We start from the raw sequence: 20,231 nt of genomic DNA on the forward strand, positions 1-20,231 counted from the left end.
ATACCTTTTATATCTAAAAGTTGTTTTTGAAAATCAGGGTCTAAATCAGAAACTTTATTTTTTACATTAATTATGTTTTGCGCACTTTTTTTAGCAATCATAGCTTTTGCACTTCTTGCAAAGGCTTCCATTATTTCAAACTGCTTCTCAGCAACTACTTCAAACTGACCCATCAAAACTTTGGTTGACATAGTTACATTGTTTATTAAATCATCTCCTTGTACTTGTAGAGCTGCGCCAACAATTGATGAAGAATCCCTAATATTCTGAGAAAAAGTATACATTAAAATGTCAATATATACCGAAGCACTGACTATGAATTCATTGTTGATAGCAGGGGTAAAGTCTCTGTAAAGCTCTAAAAATATGGCGCTATCTTCTGGAGTTATTGCATTTTCTGAAGTTACTTTTTTAAAAATATTAGAAATACTAGTAAATACATTTTTATTATTTTCCATATTACTTGTTGCTTTCCGAAGTATTTCAATTAAAATTGGAATAAAAGCTTGATTTTTAAAACCAATGCCTAAATCTGCACCAAGGTTTGCTATATTAGTTGTTGATTCCATAATACCATTTATTGACCCATCAGTATTGGCAAGCCATTTAATTGGATTGAAACTTCCAGCTATTTGAACGGCTAACTTTGCAGTTTCTTGTATCAAATTATTTAATTGAACTCCATTACCCAAACCGGACAAACCTATAAATGAATAATGTAGTCCATTTAATTTTTCACTGATTATTTGTTCAGCTTTTCTCCATTCATCAAGTGCATAAGCAATGTCGTGTTTTGCAATTTCACCATCAAAACTTGCTAACTCATTGAAATACTTTCCAATGCTTTCTCTTGATGAACGAACATTGCTTAGTAAGTCATCAAAACTTGTTTTAAGAAAATCATACTTAAGATATTCCTGAACATCACATTTTGCAGGCAACGTTATAGAAGTAGTTGATTTAATACTCTCTTTTAAAATGCGAATTGCTTCTATAATAACACTGTGCAAAGAACAAAGATTCGGATCTAGCTTATAATTAGAATTGCAGTTCATTTTAAACCAGCGTCCGCATGTTTGTAGCTTATCAGAGGCATCTTTTAGTGATTTAATTACATTACTGTTCGATCCTTTAAACTTAAGTTTGTTAATTATATCATTTAATTCTTTTTTAAAGCACGTGCTACATTGAATTTGTTGGTGTTTACAGTCATGAATAACATCATATTCGCATTGATGTGAATCCATTTTTTTGACGCAGCCTTGATTTTTATACAAGACGGAATAGGCGGCTAATTTTTTACGAGAACTTTCCACAACCTTGCCATGTAAGCTAGTGACATCAAATAAGTCTTGAAAAAGTTTTGTACAAACTTTTCCTGCTTCAGCATCATTTCTATAACAACGTGGTAACCCTGAATGTTCGATATTTATTCTACCATTTTCAACTGAATATGGTGTGTATAGCCCGCAATGAACGGCAGCTGGTGGTTTATACTGGCCATTTTCAAAACAGCTCTCTTTGTCTTTAGAAAAAGAACAACTGTGCAATAGTTCCTCATTTCCTTTGCAGACTATGTTATTACTAAAGTCAAAATATTTAATCTCCGTGAAAAGAGATGCGTTAACAGTCATAGCGATCGAGTTTTTTTTTAACATATTGCATACAACCTTCGAATTCTCTTTACTCCATCCAATACTACAAAAGGGTTTGCCATTGTATCGAACAATTCCAAATTCGTTTGAAGCTAAATAAAAACGCTAGCGTTCAAAAATAAACGACTTCATAATTATGATATTTTAAGTAGTACAAAAATTTACAGATATTTTTTCAAAATAATTGACATTTTCTTTTTTAATACGTCAATGACAAACATACCGATAAACGAGAATTAACAAATTTAAAAGATGTTTAAGAAAACTAGACCTTCTTAAATAAGTTTTGAATATAACATTATATAAATTATAGTATTATAATATTAAATTAGTTTAAAGTTAGCTTTTTATTAAATAAAGCTAATACACAAAAACAATACACAAAAAAAAATAAGTTATTGAAAACATACATCAAGTTTATTTGCGACGGCGCAAATAAACTTGATGAAAACATTATAAAAACATTTTATTCTGTCTTTGATGCAAATTTTCCTATCAATGAAAACACAGTAAACCAAAAAAACTTAAATACTTTTTGGATAAAGAAGGTCTTTAAAAAATCATTTAAAATTAGGGATGTACCAGTTTGGAAATTTTGAATACCGGCAGGCCCAGGATTTAGCAAAATTATTGAAAATTCCGACTGGAACGAGAACTATATTTATGTAATTTTTTACTTTCAAGATTGTAAGTGAAAGCCTGCACTTCAGTATTGTGGCAACATAATATATACATAATATATATATATATATATATATATATATATATATATATATATATATATATATATATATAAAATATATATATATATATATATATATATATATATATATATATATATATATATATATATATATATATATATATATATATATATATATATATATATATATATATATATATATATATATATAAGTTATTTAAATTACGGTAATACTGCATGGGGAAGTACCTATAAAAGCAAACTAGAACCTCTCTATCGTAAACAGAAGCATGCTATACGAGTAATTAATTTTAAAAATAAAAACGAGCACACAAAGTCTCTTTTTGAACAGATGTCTTTACTAACATTGTTTAAACTAAATATATATATAATGTTCTAACTCTTATGTATAATAGTAAAATGCAAAAAACTCCTTCAATTTTCTATAGTCTTTATGAACAAAAGCCCGAGTATAAATACCTGTTGCGCACAAATAGTACCCTTTTTGAGCCTTCATGCAAAACTAAGCTTGTGCAAATTAAAGTTACTTATTGTGCACCTCATATCTGGAATAAGTTTTTATTACTTAATCAAAATATTATTAACCTTAAAAACTTAAATGGATTTAAAAAAACTATTAAAACAGTATTTTAAAGTATAAACATTTACTGATTTTTTCTAAATTTGTTCACTGCTAGCTTCTTAGATAAACTCTTATTTTTTAATATACTTTAATATATATTTCAAACGTTGCGTTAGCAATAAACGTGGTAATATTAAGAAAAAGTAACGATACATGTTTGTATAATTGTTATCTTACACTTTAATAGAATTATAATAAAAAAATTTAACGTAAAAATTTTTTAAATATTTTATTTTTAAAAAAATAATTTTTCTATACGTATATATATATATATATATATATATATATATATATATATATATATATATATATATATATATATATTTGATAAGAACAAAGAAAATTTTTTTGGTCGCAGTTTAAAAACCTATTCTATACATAAAAATAAGAAAAAATATGAATTTTTATTGTTCTATCTCAATTCAAGGTGCCAGAAGATGAAATCAGGATTTAACGAAAATACGCTAAGTATGGTGAAATTACGTGAAGGATGGCTAAATAACAAGATTGCACCATTTTGTGTTTAGTTTAAGATTACAATCACTACATGACACATCTATTATAAACTGTTAATAATTTCTTATAGCTTAATAATTAAAAATAGTTAAAACAACATTAACTTTTCAGAAAGAAATGGGTTCGAAAAAGAGGAAAAATGCGCATATAAGTGAAATTGTCAGACGACCATTATATCTGTTAACTAACCCAATTTTACAGCTACCAAACACTCAGCTTCCAACCATCTCTTACCTGGTGTTTTACCTGCAGAGTCTGGCAAAGCTGTTGATGAAACAGAAATTATTCACAACTTACTTGAGTCCTTTGAAATATGCAATGAAATTTTCGCAATTGTTGCAGATACTACCAATGTTAATACAGGAGCCCATGCAGGAATTATAACCAGATTGTGCTATATTTTGGGAAAATCTGTTCTCTGGCTTTTATGCAGACATCACATGTTTGAAATAGCAAAACATAAGGCAATTGTAATTGTCCTTGAAGTTACTGCTGCACCAGATAAACAGTTCTATAAAGATTTCAAGAAGGACTGGGAAGTATATCACGCTATAATTCAAAAAGCTGACCTGTCTGAGTTTAAGAAATTTGATGAGGAGAATCTGGAAGTTGGATCTGAACGTCATAAACTTTACCTGGAAGCTCAGGAATATCTGAAGTTTGCTCTTAATCACGAAGTGTTTCCAAGAGATGATTATAATCATCTAGTCAAGTATGCTGCATTTTATTTAAATGTCTAATCACCAAAGCTGAATGGTTTTAAAATTCATCAACCAGGAGCCAATTACAATGCTCGTTTCATGGCTGACAGTCTTTACAATTTAGCTAATGTTATGACATCAGGTATAATAGATTTTCTGCCTAAAGATAAGTTACCTCACCTGGAAAAGTCAGCTTTTATATGTGCAGTTTTTTATGCTCTATGGTATTTTTACATTCATACAAAGCAGAATTTGCTGTTAAGAATGATTACCTGTCGTTCAAGTCAGCTTATGTTATACAACAAGAGTTTGATGTCAAAATTGGCAATGCTATTCTGAAATTTTTTCAGCAGCACTCTTGGTACCTTGCCCCAAAGGTTGCTGTGTTATTACTGGCAGATCCAGATTTTGAAGAGAAGCTTGCAGTTCTAGACAAGCTGTTGACCTTTGAGGTACCAGATATCAACACTATTCCCAATGGTAAACCTGATGCTGTCCTAGTTTTACATACCTCTGAGGTAACAGAGTTGATTACAGAGGAAAGTTGGGGTCTGTTCATTGTTCTAGGCACACAGGACGAAATTCCTACCTGGAAAACAGATTTAGTTGCTGGAAAGCTGGAGGAAAATGATTCTTATGTATCATTTTGTGAGTTTGTTAAATCTCTAAATGTTACAAATGACCCAGCAGAGCGGAATATCAATCTAATACAAAGATATATCAGTAGGGCATTAAAGGAGGACAAAACGCAAGATGTACTGCTAGTTGTCAGAGAGCACAGGGCGTTAATATCATTAGAAGCTGACCAAAGTGCACAGGCCAAATTGTAAAAAGTCTGTTATAGTAACAATATTTGATTTTAAACTAAAAAATACCTTTCCAAACTTTTTTTTTCCTTCATTTTCAAAAAGAATATTTTTTTTTCAGAAAAAAACAATTATTTCTCGTATTTGCGTAAAACCTAAAATCATCTTCCAGCACTAAATATGGTCCTAGAGAGGTCAAATTTGGTTTATATACTTCTTTTTATGTATAGAACAGGTATTTATACCGCGATCTTTCATTTTCTGAAAATCGTGATATTTTGGCATGGCCTAATATATATATATATATATATATATATATATATATATATATATATATATATATATATATATATATATATATATGTATATATATATATATATATATATATATATATATATATATATATATATATATATATATATATATATATATATATATATATATATGTATGACAATGTAAAGCGGTTCTTGATGATAAGATCTTTTGGTCTTCTGCAAGTTTCCCGCGTTCTTCTTACAGTTTGTATTACAGAAGTTCGTTTATTATTTATGTTTGTAATTTTTTTTTTTTTTATATCTATATGTATATTCAATCTTAACGAATCTTTATTATGTAATCACGAAAATGTATACTATGGAACAAAAAATACATAACAAAAAAAAAAAATATATATATATATATATATATTATTTATATATATATATATATATATATATATTATATATATATATATATATATATATATATATATATATATATATATATATATATATATATATATATATATATATATATATATAAATAATACCAAAATTTCTGTTCAGACCAAAATTCGATACATCCCTATTTAAAATCAAAGAAAAGTTGTATATAAGCTATATAAAAACAAAGACACCTTTAACCAAAAAACTATACAAAGATAACTAATATTTATATTAAAAAAAATTCGCAAAAAACTTAAATAAGAATATACTGCTCAAAATTAATTGAAAAGGTCAAGAATGATCCAGCCGCCATTTTTACGTTATTTCAACGTTGAACTTTGGTTAAAGCGTTGTTTCAACTTTGTTCAACTATGTCTCAACCTTAAAACAACGTTACAGTTTAAACGTTGTTTATTTAACGTTTATTCAACGTTAAACCAACATTGACAAAAAGTTATAAAAAGACCGCACGTTGATTTTGTAAAATTAGTGAAAGCAAAAAAGTAATTAAATCAATATTTTAGTATAATATGCAACACACAGTTGTTTATGTGTGAAATTTTGAATTTTCAAAAAGGTTTTATTTAGTATTCAAAATTCTACTTGATTTACGATGAAAGAAGTTAATGGCTTATTTAAGAAACTAGCGAAAATGCCACTAATGTTCTAGCTCTGGCAGAATCATCTTCTAGTAGTGAAGAAGAAAAACTCAAGAAAAATAATGAAAATTCAAAATTTACAAATAACATCGGTCTAGTAGAAGAAGACAAAAATTTGGAAAGCGATTATGAAAGTGAAGAATTTCTTTATGATTATGTGTCTCAAAGTAACAATGACACTGTGTTTTTCTCAGAAGAAATTGAAAAAAACGATGTTTCTCTGAATCATAAACTGGCGAAATGGCAATAGGGCACTGCTGTTCACGTGAATGTGTAAATGAGCTGTTAGCTATACTGATAGCAGAGGGCTTCTGGTATCTGCCGAAACAGCTTTTTGTATACCATTCTCAAGACCAAAGTAACAGTCTCTAAAATCAGTTACTGTCATTAACTGATTTTGGAGGCTTAAGCAAAGTTGTTTTATCTTTGAATGAGGATAAGAAAGAAGGAAACAAAGTACCAAAATTAGATAAGTTGATAAGTTCTCTATGGCTGAAAGCAGTATGTTATTATTTATTTTTTAGTGAATTTTAATTTAACTTTATTAGGTTTGTAAAAATATTTAACAAAAGTTGTTTTGTGAAACTATTTTAATTTAAAGAGTTTCAAAGAGAGTGTTATATTTACTTACTGATATAAGAAATGAGCTACGAAGCCAAAACACAGTGACCAAGCCTGCTTATAATAGTGAATTTATAAGCCAATAACGTTTATTTCGACAGTAGCTGAATTTAATGAAGTGGTCAAGATATTAGATGACAAAAAAAACACAATCATCATGGGTGAGTTTTAAAAAGTATTGTATTAAATTGTTATATCTCTTAGTTTCAGTCTACAGCTTTATGTCAAAACTTATAAAAACTTATAACTGTATATATTAGAACAATGGCTTCATATTTGGTAGTATAATTTCAATGGTTCAAGGCAATTGTTGTTTAATGTCCACAGTTTCATTTTCTTTAATATAATTATGATACATTATGAGCGAGGTTAGGATAATACATTATGAGTAAGGTTAGCCAATTTTTAAAATCAGATGCCATTCCTGGTGTTTACTTGTTATTCAGATCAGGACTGATTTTTTTTTTCTTGTTATACTACCAGAAAATTACTAGACCAGGTTTACAAGTTCCTCTTAAGATGAAATTGAGAGTTTTATACTCAAGTTTTCCTTCTCGAAGATAAGTCTTAAACTTTGCTATAAAATATGCCTGTTCTAATATAAGATCAGTTTAATGTCATGACCAGGACAATATAAAAACAACATTTTTGTAATTCTTTTGAGCAGGACTAAAATTATTAATAAATCTTAGCAGAAAAGATTAAAAGTGATTTTAATTAAATGTCATTTACATCAGTCACTTAAAAGTATATAATTATTTATATAAAGATAATTTAAATTTCAAACAATAATATTAGCTTAACACGTTTTTTTTTTTTTTTTAGTTGAATCAATTACAATTAGTTGGTGTAATTATCTTTAAAAGACAGAATTCACGAAAAAAAGCTGAGGTAATCAAAGTAATTTTTAATTATTGATGAATTTTAAGGATTAATTTATTTAGAAAAAAATTTCTTAGATAATGAGTTAATATTAAATAAATTATATTAAATAATAAAACAAAGTTAATATTAGTATTAATATTAACTTTTCATAAATTTTAATAGATAAGAGAACTAAAACTAACTCAAATAGTTAAATTTAGTTCTCTTATCTATTAAAATTTAGAATATTTTCCAACGCTTTTATGGCCTCCATGAATATGAAGGGGACAGGTGGAAAAATATGCTTAAAGAGCACTAATTTATATGGTGCTATGAAAAGTATACCTTTATAAGATATATAAAACTTTTTCATTTTTATTTACAGCTTCTTCCATTGAGTACGATGGAGCAACTGAAACTTTAATTGATTGCATTCTGTGTGACTTCTTAAAATACGATCCATTTCGAAAAGGTGGCGAAAAAGGAAAGAAATTAGATTAATTGTATAAATATTTACATATATTTCAATGAAGAAATACTTTCTTGTTATCTAGTAGTATTTTGTTTTCAGTCTTAATTCAAAATTACCAAAAAAAAAAACTCAATTATGAAAAAAACCTAAGATTGAGTTGATGTTTTAAGTAAAATAAGAAAAGTTGAACGGATATAATATTTTTATTTTTAATAAAAATAATGTGTTATAAAAAATTGGTATTAATATAATGTTTATAAAATGAGTAAAAAGTAAGTTACAAGTTATTTTTTGGTATTTAAAATTGTTTGAATGATAATTTATTATTAATTGAGATGTTTTCTTTATATTTTTGCAACCTGGGATTCTTTGATTATTTTCCTTAGATGCCTTGAGTTATTTAAACACAATATATTCAGAACTCTGCATAGTAATAGAATAACAAATATATTAATAAAAATGAATTTAAAATATAATAGATTTATAAAATAAAGAAAATCCTATCTTTGCTAATAATGTCTACTAATATTATTGTTTAGCAAGTATCGTGGTTATAAAATGTCAAGATTTAGGTAGTTTAACTAGGTCTGTTAGTACACTTATATTATGGTTTCTTCCTTTTTTTATTAGTTCATATAATATTTTCAAAATCAAATATGTGGAAAGGAGCTGTTTGGAATGAAGATTTACAAAGAGAAGAAGGTGTAATTCCATCTAATTGGATCAGTGATATAACTGTTTATTGGCCTCTAGGTACAAAAGCATTGACTGCACTAAAATGCCGAGAAGAATTGGCTTAAGTTTCCACAAATAAAAAATAAACTCTCTTCAGGTATTACATCAATATATTACAATTATTATTTTTTAAATAATGTGGTCAGAAGAGTTATTTTGTTGATACAAAATATAAAACTATTTCAATCCCAAAGATAGCAAACAGGATTGTGAAAACATTGAATTCACATCTACAAAAGAAAAAGTATGATAATGAGAATGTCGATTTACAAAAAAAGAAAACAAAGAAAGAGAATTTCCTGATTAATTCCCAAGTATTACTTTTACTATTACATATTACATAGGTATTACTTTTATGTGCTTTGGTTATATATATTTCAATTTTTATACCTAAAAATAAAAATGTTTTTATAATTTTTACCATAAATTAGTAATTATATTTTACAGGTTCAGTTATCAAAGATTTAGATAAAATGCACCTGACCTCCAGTTTTTCATTGATCAAATCTATTGGTAAATACAGTGCCGTAACTAGGCAGGTGCAACAGGTGCACTTGCAATGGGCCCGTAGATGGAACTTTAAACTGACGAAAAATTATTTGTTCTATTAATAAATACTTCTATTAATTTTAGTTTTAATTTTTTTAAATTTTTTTTTCCTATTAAGTAGCACTGTATTGTATTTCAATACAGTGCTACTTAATTCTATACTGCAATTTAAAATTTCTATATTCATTTCCAATTCCAAATTGTAATATTTTGGCGCGAATTCAATCAACGATATCTGGTGGGCAATAGAATAAAACGTATTGTGTGTGTAGTAATGTGGTGAATTTAAAAAATGTGTGAAGCAATTTTCATTTTTAATCAAAGCAACATAAAAAAACTTATTGTCATTATTAATGACACATTATTAATGACACATTATTACAATTTATAATTTCCAATTAGAATTTAAAATATACTCATTTATAAAAACATCGTAAGTTTGTTTTATTTAAATATAGATTGTTTAAAAAAACCTATAAAAAAACTAATTATTACAAATGATTTCAAATGATTTATCAAATCCAGAAGCTATATCAAATGCAAAAAGTTTATTGTTACTAATTAATTATAGATTTATCTGTAGCCTTTCTATGTGGAATAAAATTCTACAATGCATTGACAGAACAAATAAGGCATTACAACGAAAAGATATATCGATAGACCATGCAGCGAAATTAATTGATGCACTACGTTGTACATTACAAGGACTACGAGAAGCAGATTTCGAACAAAATTTTCAGGAAGCAAAGAATTTAGCTGAAACAATGAATTTACAGGCTGGGTTTCCTTATAAACGCAAGAAAAAAGTTAAGAAAATGGCAAATTATGAGGAAACAGATGAAGGAAGTAATATGACTCCAGAACATTTGTTCAAAATGCAAATTTACAAGATTTTTGATACTTTACTGTCTCAGCTAGATTGGCGTTATGAGCAACTGCGAACTATATGATTTTTCCTTTCTGTATAGTATGTCTTTGGAATCGACCAGCGTTTTGGATTTAAAAAAGTCGGCTGCAGATTTAGCAATTAAGTATAGCAAAGATTTAAATATGTACCAGTTCACCTGTGAGATACAAAGCTTTAAATTTGAAGCATCGACAATAATACCTAATATTAAAACTGCAACTCCACTAGATATTTTGCAAGCACTTCATGACTTTGACTTAATTGAGTCTTATCCGAATATTAATATTGCTATCCGGATATTTCTCACTCTTCCAGTTACTACTGCGTCATGTAAGAGAAGTTTTAGTAAATTGAAATTGATTAAAATATATTTAAGATCTACTAAAGGACAAGAAAGACTATCTAATCTTTCAATAATATCTATTGAATATAACATTGTTAAAGATATTATTTATGACGACGTTATAAATGAATTTGCGCAAATGAAAGCGAGAAAAGTGCAATTTTAATAAAGAAATTTTCAAAAATAATAAATTAAAATATATTTTTTATTTACAATTTTTCCAAAAAAAAATTAGGCTTAGGGGGCCGAAAAATGAAATTTTGCACAGGGCACTAGAAAAGCTAGTTACGGCGCTGGGTAAATATATATATATATATCTTTTTTTTTTTAATTTTTCATTAAGGTTTCTACTTGGGTGGTTGTTTCCCCAATATAATATATCTCCACAAACATAATATTAGAATTACTTCATGTTTTTTACAGATAAATCAATTACAATTAGTTGGTGGAATGTCTTCAAAAGATAGAATACACAAAATAATGCTGAGGTAATCAAGAACAGTATTGGACTCATACATCATTTAAAATCAGGGTGACCACAGATTCTCTAAAATCTTTTATAGTCCTCTTTTTTTACAAACTACATCTAAAATCCTCTATTATCCTCTAAAAAGTTTAAAATTTAATCAAAGCTCCTCATCATCTAACAGCAGGGTATTTAGTGAGCGTTGAATAAAATTACTTTATAACAGTTTATTTTTGACAAGCCTTTATCATATATATATAAAAGAGATCAAAACAATAGTAATAGTATTGCACAAACTGAAGTTCGTATCTGTATGTGTGTGTGTATATTTAATATAATACAAAGATTATATATATATATATATATATATATATATATATATATATATATATATATATATATATATATATATATATATATATATATATATATATAAGATATATATACATACTGTATATATATTTTATAAGTATACAGTATGTATATATATTTTATGCTCCCAAGAATGTTAATATTAACGAAAAAGCTTATCTGGGTACTATTGCATCATATCACCCTAGTGGTTGGATGCAAGCAGATTTATTTTTAAAGCGGTTTGACCATTTTATGTCCTTTGTAATGCCATCCAAAAAAAGGCCTGTACTGCTATTATTAGATAGTCATGCAATACATACAAAAAATATAGAGTTCATAATAAAAGCACGTGAAAATTTGTTACTGTTATTTGCTTTCCACCACATTATTTAAACCGTCTGCAGCCACTAGATGTCCCCTTCATGGCACCATTTAGTAGTAACTATTCGAATGAAGTTTGTATTTGGCTGCGTACACATTATCCTAGAGTTGTGACCGAATATCAGATTCCAGAACTATTTGGAAAAGCTATATGAAATCTGCAAACATGTTGACAGCTGTGAATTATTTTAGAAAGACTGGAATAAGTCCACTTAATCCTGAAGTTTTTGATGATTGGATACTTGATTCTTCAGAAACAACCAACAGGTCATTTCCTGAGATGGATTCAGCAACACCGAACCTTACTACCAAGTCTCAAAAAAAAACTATTTCACTACAAGAATTATCCCTGATATCTTGCTCTGAATCAAAAACTTTGTCTTCGACATCTATGGCTTCTTTCACAATTGCTTCACCTGCAGAAATTGTAAGTATTTCGAATGAGAAAACTCAGCAATCTCGCAAACGATGCCAAAAGGGCAAAACAGCTATACTCACCAGTTCACCATATAAAGCGGAACTGGCAAAAAAGATGGTTATAAAAACTAAAAAAAAAAAAGCGCTCAAACAGTTGACAAGACTGTTGAAACAAAAAATGATTCACCTGCAGAAATTGTACCACAAAAGTATATCCCCAGCAATTTTTGTGATTTTTGTTAATTAACATTTTCAAAAACTGTTACATTTTTTTCTAAATTGCTAAAATTAAAAGCTTTTTTGTTTTCGTTGTTGTTGTTGTTGGTTGTTGAAATACACTGATAAAAAAACACAGGTCGTTTTTATTTTCATACTCCATTAATCTAAACGTTACGGGGGCTGTTATGTATATATATATATATATGTATATATATATATATATATATATATATATATATATATATATATATATATATATATATATGTATATATATATATATATATGTATATATATATATATATATATATATATATATATATATATATATATGTATATATATATATATATATATATATATATATATATATATATATATATATATATATATATATATATATATATATATATATATGTATATATATATATATATATATATACAGTCGCGATCAAAAGTTTGGAACATTTAAAAATTAGCAGAAAATTTGAATTATTTGTTTGAAAATACTTTTTTACATTGAAAATTTTGAGTATTATTATTATATACATGCAAAATGTTATGTTATAAACCACTGAATTTATTTTAGTCATAGGTTGTTGTTAATTTAGCAAAAAATCAAATAGTAATTATTGAAAAAACTAATGAAATAGCAACAAAATAACATGCTCAGATTGTTATTCTGTGTGAACAAGGATTGACCCTGACCTCTATTGCTGCACGTTTTAATGTAACACATAGCTACATTATAAAAACATTAAACCAATATCAAGAAACTGGTAATTATATAAGCAAAGCTAGATCTGGATGACCAAAGATGGCTACTCAAAGGGCAAATAACTGCATTCATCGTTATGCAAAAGCACATCCATTTGCCAGTGCTTCTGTAATTTTATCTTAGATAATCCCAAATGGTGTTGCACCAAGTGTTGTGAAAATTAGAAGCCATTTGTGCAAACAGTTTAACTTAAAATAGTCATGTTTTGAAAAAAAAAAACATTGCCTTTCTCAAAAAAATATTAGAGACCGTATTGCCTTCTGTCAAAAATACAAGCACTGGTCAGCGGAAGATTGTGAGGAAGTAATATTTAGCAACAAATCACTAATCAAATATTTTGGTTGCCATTCTACAAGAGTGAGACGCCCACCTTGCCTACGATACAACCCCCAGTATTTGCTTTCTACTGTAAAAAATTGCCCTAAAATCATGATATAGGGTGCCATTACAGCAAATCAAAGTGGTGGTTTATGGTTTATGTCTTTTAACACCACAATTAACAGCCATATTTATCTTCAAATACTTAAAAAAAAACCTAAAATTTTTATGAATATCATAAATACCCACAGTTTTCAGCATGATGGAGCACCTTTCACAGGGCCAAGCTTCTAAGCAGTTGTTTACGTGAGAATGGGGCTGAGATCATTGGCCCCCGGCCTGGTAAGTCACCCAACCTCAATCTTATTCAAAAGTGCTGAAATCATCTTAAAAATGGAGTCCAGAAACTAAGCACCTCATCTTCTGATGATGTACAAGAAAAAATTAGGCAGGTACGGACTCAACTTATGACTCCTAATTATTTGAGAAAGTTAATTTACTCTATGCCTACTCGCTTAGCTAATTGTTTAAATGCTAAAGGACATCATAGTAAGTATTAACTTTAATTATTCAATTCACAAACATTTACTACTGTTTCAAAGATATTATTTTTGTCAATTGTAATGGTTTTATAAAAAATTGTTGTTTTTTATAAAATGTTCCAAACTTTTGATCGTGACTGTATATATATATATATATATATATATATATATATATATATATATATATATATATATATATATATATATATATATATATATATATATATATATATATATATATATGTATATATATATATATATAAATACATATATATATAAATATATATATATATATATACATATATATACATTTATTTATATACATATATATATACATATATATATATATATATATATATATATATATATATATATATATATATATATATATATATATATATATATATTGCCACTATTAATATATGATATAATAAAAGTAGAAATATAATTAATATCCATATTAATAACTTATTAACAGATTTAAAAACAACACATTTGGAAAACATCAAGTTAAAACAGTTTTTTTTTAATTCGTATAAGTTGTTCCAAGGGAGTTAAAATATAATGGGGAATTAATTTGTTTCGCCGACAGGGGTTAATTTATTTTAGGGGAGTTAATCTATTTCGAAATAGAATAACTCCCCGGGTAATTTTGTACGCAACGGGAGTTAATTTATTATGGGGGTTAATTTACTTCATGACACCGGCTGGGGACTCTAAGCGCAAAATATTCAAATAAATTTGTTAAAAATAAAAAAAAACTTGCTCAGGTAACAAATATGTTTTTTAACCTAGATTATTAGTCTATTGAGTCTAATAAGATGTTAATTGACATCGTTTCCAAACTGACAAATAAAATTCCTAATATGCAAGTTATGTTCAATAACTTTTTAACACCGATGGATGATTGCATTTGCTCCAAGGACCCATTTTATGAATTATCTGAGTTTTTATTTAAAGAGTATTAGGAGTCATTTAAATCTATTAACAAAAAAAAAAAAACAAAGCCACTAGAGCTTCAAAAATAATTGGAAACATAGTTTTAAAATGCGTTGAATATTTAAAAGATATTCTCTTTAAAGTTTTCAAGATGTCAATAGAGGAGAGGATTGGCAAATTAGAGCGACCCGTGAAACCCTAAGTGAATCGGCCTCAAAAAAGCAATATAATATAAAATAACATTTTAGCATAATACTACATATAAATACAAACTTAATAAAAAATAATTAAAAAAAAGATTCTTAGCCATTTAAATATTTACAAATACTTGGAGCATTTTCTCTTATTTAATCTATTATTGTATCATTGTTTAACATACCAAAATATCTTTTCTATCGCCATAAGCATCAAAAACTGCAAATTATTATCATTAAACATTAAAAAAATTTACTTTAAAAAAACTTTTAATCAGAACTTTGAACAGATTGACTTTTTAATTAGAAGAAATGATTCAAATGTTTACATATCAACGGCCTCAGCCCTCTAAATCGACAAAAATGTCCCAATGTCGGGCCGGCCCAGTTCGCCACTGTGTCAATACATCAATTAGTTTTTTCTAATCTGATGTTAAAAATAGCCAAAAATATCCAAATCGGCAAAGTTTATTTTATCAACATTTTAAAAAGTCTAAAAAAAATTATGTACAATAGATTATAATCTTATTTTAACAAAAGACAATTTAAATAAGCATAAAATCTATTTTAACCAAATTTTTTTTATATAAAAATTAGTTTTAAAAAGAAATAGTTCTAATAACCATGCAACATCGAGTTTGTCCGTGAAATCTCTAACTCATTCAAAAATTCACAATTTGCATTATGTATTCTTTATATTAAGCAAAAGCATTTAATATAGTAAAACACAGCATTTTGATTCATAAACTTAAATATTATGGAGTGATTTGTGTAATTTAAAATGGTTTAAAAGTTATTTAACAAACCAAAAATAGTTCGTTTCTTGTAACAGCCCTTATCAAAAAATGTTTTAGATATTTCATTTGGTCCGCTAGAATTTAATTCTGGGCCACATCTTTTTTTAATCTACATTAATAATTCTCATTAATTTTCGAACCTGCAAAGTGTTTGCGGGTGACACTTATTATTTTTATCTAATAACAATAATTATGAACTATTTAGTACTTACTTTATAAGTGAAAAATTTAAAAGCTTCAATAAAAAAAACAAATAAAAAAAAACAAAACATCAATTGCAATAAACTTACTTTATATATCAACAAGACTAAACGGATCCTCTTTCTTTCGATATTTAAAAAAACCTTATTTACTTGATATACGTTATTAGGGCTGGGGAGCTCTAGCTAATATTTTTATTGACAAAATTGAAATAAAAAGATTACAATACAAAATTTTTGGGTTTATTCCTTGATAAGAACATCACATGGAAGAAACATATTTATTTTGTTGGTACTAAGGTTTTCAATATATTGGAATTCTTAATAAGGCCAGAATCTATATAACTAAAAGAGGTTCATCCCAACATTATTATGCATTATTTATAGCTATATGAATTATGCAAAACTTGACAAGCATTGAAAAAAGTTACAATCTCTCTATCGCCGTCAGAAACATGCAATATGAGTATTTAATTTTGCTGATTGTTTTTCTCAATCTAAACAGCTTTTTTCTGAAATGAGAATACTAAACATTTACAAACTCAAGACTTTTAATATTTTATGCTTTGTATGTATATGTAGCAATAATCTTTCTCCTGCCGTTTTTAATGATCTATTTACCATGAAACCTTCGAATAAATACTATCTGAGAAATACCAAATCTTCTATATAAACACTTTTGTCAAACAAATTTTAACCAACTTTGCATTAACTATTGTACATTCCTTTTTTGGAATAAAATTGTTTTGCCTAATTTTGATATCCCTACTTCTTTGAATTACTTCTTTGACCTACCCATATGCATCTTTTTAAAACTAAGCTTAAAAAATTTTATATCTCTCATACTATCAAAATTTTATAAAATTGTTCAAACTATGAAAATATTTATTTAACTTAATTGCCTTTCCTACAAAGTAATATGATAATCTATGTTAGGCTTATGACAATTGCAATTGTTTTTTAACTTTAACACGGTCATGAGTAGTAAGAAGTAGTAGTGACATATAATAATAAAAATAAATGATATATAGTACATTTTTCTTTTTTTATACAAAAAACTCGCCGAGGAAACAGATTGAAACATTTAGTTAGAAATGCGGCACTACAAGCAAATTTTAGTTTTTTAGAAACTATTAACTCTCTGTTAATATTTTCTATTTGGTGTATTATCTGTTTACGCATTCAGTTGTTGCATATCTGGGATTGTTTTTTGTGTGTTTTCTTTCAAATTACTAGAAAATGTCATATATGATGAGTCAAGATGATGTCGGAAAAAATTCTTGAACATTTTGAAAAAACTATAGTAAACCAATAGTATACAAGGAGTGTCTTACAATGGAAATTTTACCAACAATTGACTAGTTTAGAAATTTTACTAGTTTGACTAGTTCAGAAAATATTAGTTTGACTAATATTAAATATTAGTTTTACCAGTTTAGAAATTTGACTAGTTTAGAAATTTTACCAACAATTGACTAGTACTAGTAATTTTACGAACAATTGATATAGAATGCTAAACGAAATAGTAATTATTTGAATGTATCAATTTCTTTCAAAAGATAAAAAATAAAGAAATTTCAGAATTGAAGTGATAGCTACTGAATTATCGAAATTGTGAGAAAAGTTAAATTTTCCCCTTATAACACAAAGCTCAATAGAGAGTAAGATTGATACATTAATTAAAAAATATAATAACTTTTTGAAATACCTTAAGAAATGGGCTCAAATTAAATTTGCAAATATATTGGATATTATAATAACAGATGGTTCCTGATTGGCAACTAAAGATATAATATTTTATGAAATGCAGATTAAATCATAAAAAGAAGTTGCTATGCAACAACAATATAAGCTTAACTGCGTTTATCAAAAGTTGACAGCAAAATATCTCAAACAGCAGTACGTATGAACTTTCCTTTTTAAATAAAAATGTAGAATCTGAAATACTTTCAATATATCAGAATACCCAGAACCCTTTTATTATGATTTTAATGACTGTGAATATACTGTTGAAAGTGAGGTGTTAGAGCAATACCATTTGTGGAAAAATGTTAAATTCTTAATCTGTGATACCACAAGTATCAATAATGGAGTGAAAAACGGACTTACTATACCGATGCAACAGAAGTTTATAAAAAAAGGTTTTTCTATACCTCAGTATATAGGAAGTCACTATCATTTATTGGATTTAGTCTTTAGGCATTAAGTTGACCAAGTTCTTGATAGGAAGGCAACTACTCCCAATAGATAATATGATTTTGGGCAAGAAGTCGGCGACAACTCTGCGAATCTAAGAAATTACGATTAACAAAGTTATGTCAAAAATTTTTTTTTTAATAATTAATGACACAACGATATACAGTTTTAATCTGAATTTGGAAATAGTAACTCAAGTAATTCAATGTGGAATTCTTGATCAATATATGCCGTACTTGCTTTTCTGTTACTTACAGACCTACGAGTTACTTACACACCACTTGTCATTCTATAAGATGTTGATTCTCACAACGCTTAATTATTGATCCACTCCTTTCCATAACTTTTTTAAGGAGCCCCTTATTTTTTTAAGGTGCCCCAATAAGTCCTTATAATCTTATCACAGAGTACCGCAAAAAAGCATTTATTAGGAAGTTCACGCCTTCTTTCCAACTGGTGTAGCAAAACTTGCCCAGAGGTGGGGTTTGAACCACGGATCTTACACGGATCCTAGTCTATATTAATGATTTAAATAAAACCTCTAAACTATCAAGTATTGTGCTTGCTGATAATACTAACTTATTTTTAACTAACAGTGAAATCTTTGAACTCTATAAAATAATGAACCAAGAACTTACCAGGTATCGAGTTAATTCGAGTGTAATAATTTATATCTAAATTTTAATAAAACAAAGTGAATTCGCTTACCAAAAAGCGGTTTTTGACATCAAACTTACCTTAAATTGAAATAAAAAAGGGGTTCCAAAACAAAAATTTTAGGTGTTTTTTTCTTGATTAAAACATCACTTGGAATCATCATATCGATTACATAAGCACTAAAATTTTTAATAAAATAGGAGTTTTATATAAAGCACGAATCTTTTTCAATAAGATAATTTTAATCAAACTTTATTATTATACAGAGTTATTTAACTTATGCTAATATTGCCTGGGGTAGTACAGAAAAAAGTAAGTTGAAACGTCTTATCGCCGTCAGAAACATACAATCCATTTGATCTGCTTTGCAAATCGCTTTTCTTACACAAAACATTATTTTAAATAATTTATTATTATTGAAAAGAAAATTTTAAATATACGAGCTAAATTTATATATAATATTTACGCTTTATATACTTGTGGAAAAATGACTTGTCCCTATCTGTCTTCGAAAACAATTGTTGATAGTTTACTCCAAAAACTATCAACAAATACAGTTTGAGAAATATTTATTTTTTAAATGAACCTTTTTGCCAAACGAACTTTAATCAGTTTTGTATCGGCTATCGGGCACCACACCTTTGGAATAAAATTGTTTTGCCAAATTTTCGATTTTGAACTACGTATTACTTTTATTAGAATCTCTCTAATTCGTATTTTATGGTGAAAAATAAAAGTTCAAATTGGAGAGATTTTCGAATTATATAGAAAGTTGATTTTTCTTAAACGTATTTCACAGTAACTTTACATTTAATCGAATTATGGAGGTTTTCAAATTAAGGAGATTCGAATTAGAGAGATTGTACTGTAATATGAATTAATAACTTTGCCTTTACA

The 20,231-nt window shown here is 27.1% G+C and overlaps 1 protein-coding gene across 1 annotated transcript in view; it reads right to left on the bottom strand.

Annotated features, from left to right (window-relative positions):
* LOC105846200 (uncharacterized) overlaps window positions 1-20,231 on the bottom strand; it is a 108,791-nt gene that overhangs the window by 34,627 nt on the left and 53,933 nt on the right. The window contains exon 6 of the mRNA XM_065807657.1: window positions 1-1,747. This exon is cut by the window's left edge and continues 769 nt beyond it. Coding sequence (XP_065663729.1) covers window positions 1-1,747 — 1,747 coding nt within the window. The remainder of the gene's footprint in view (window positions 1,748-20,231) is intronic.

The sequence above is a fragment of the Hydra vulgaris genome, chromosome 10 (genome assembly GCF_038396675.1).
Source record: "Hydra vulgaris chromosome 10, alternate assembly HydraT2T_AEP".
NCBI classification, from domain to species: domain Eukaryota; kingdom Metazoa; phylum Cnidaria; class Hydrozoa; order Anthoathecata; family Hydridae; genus Hydra; species Hydra vulgaris.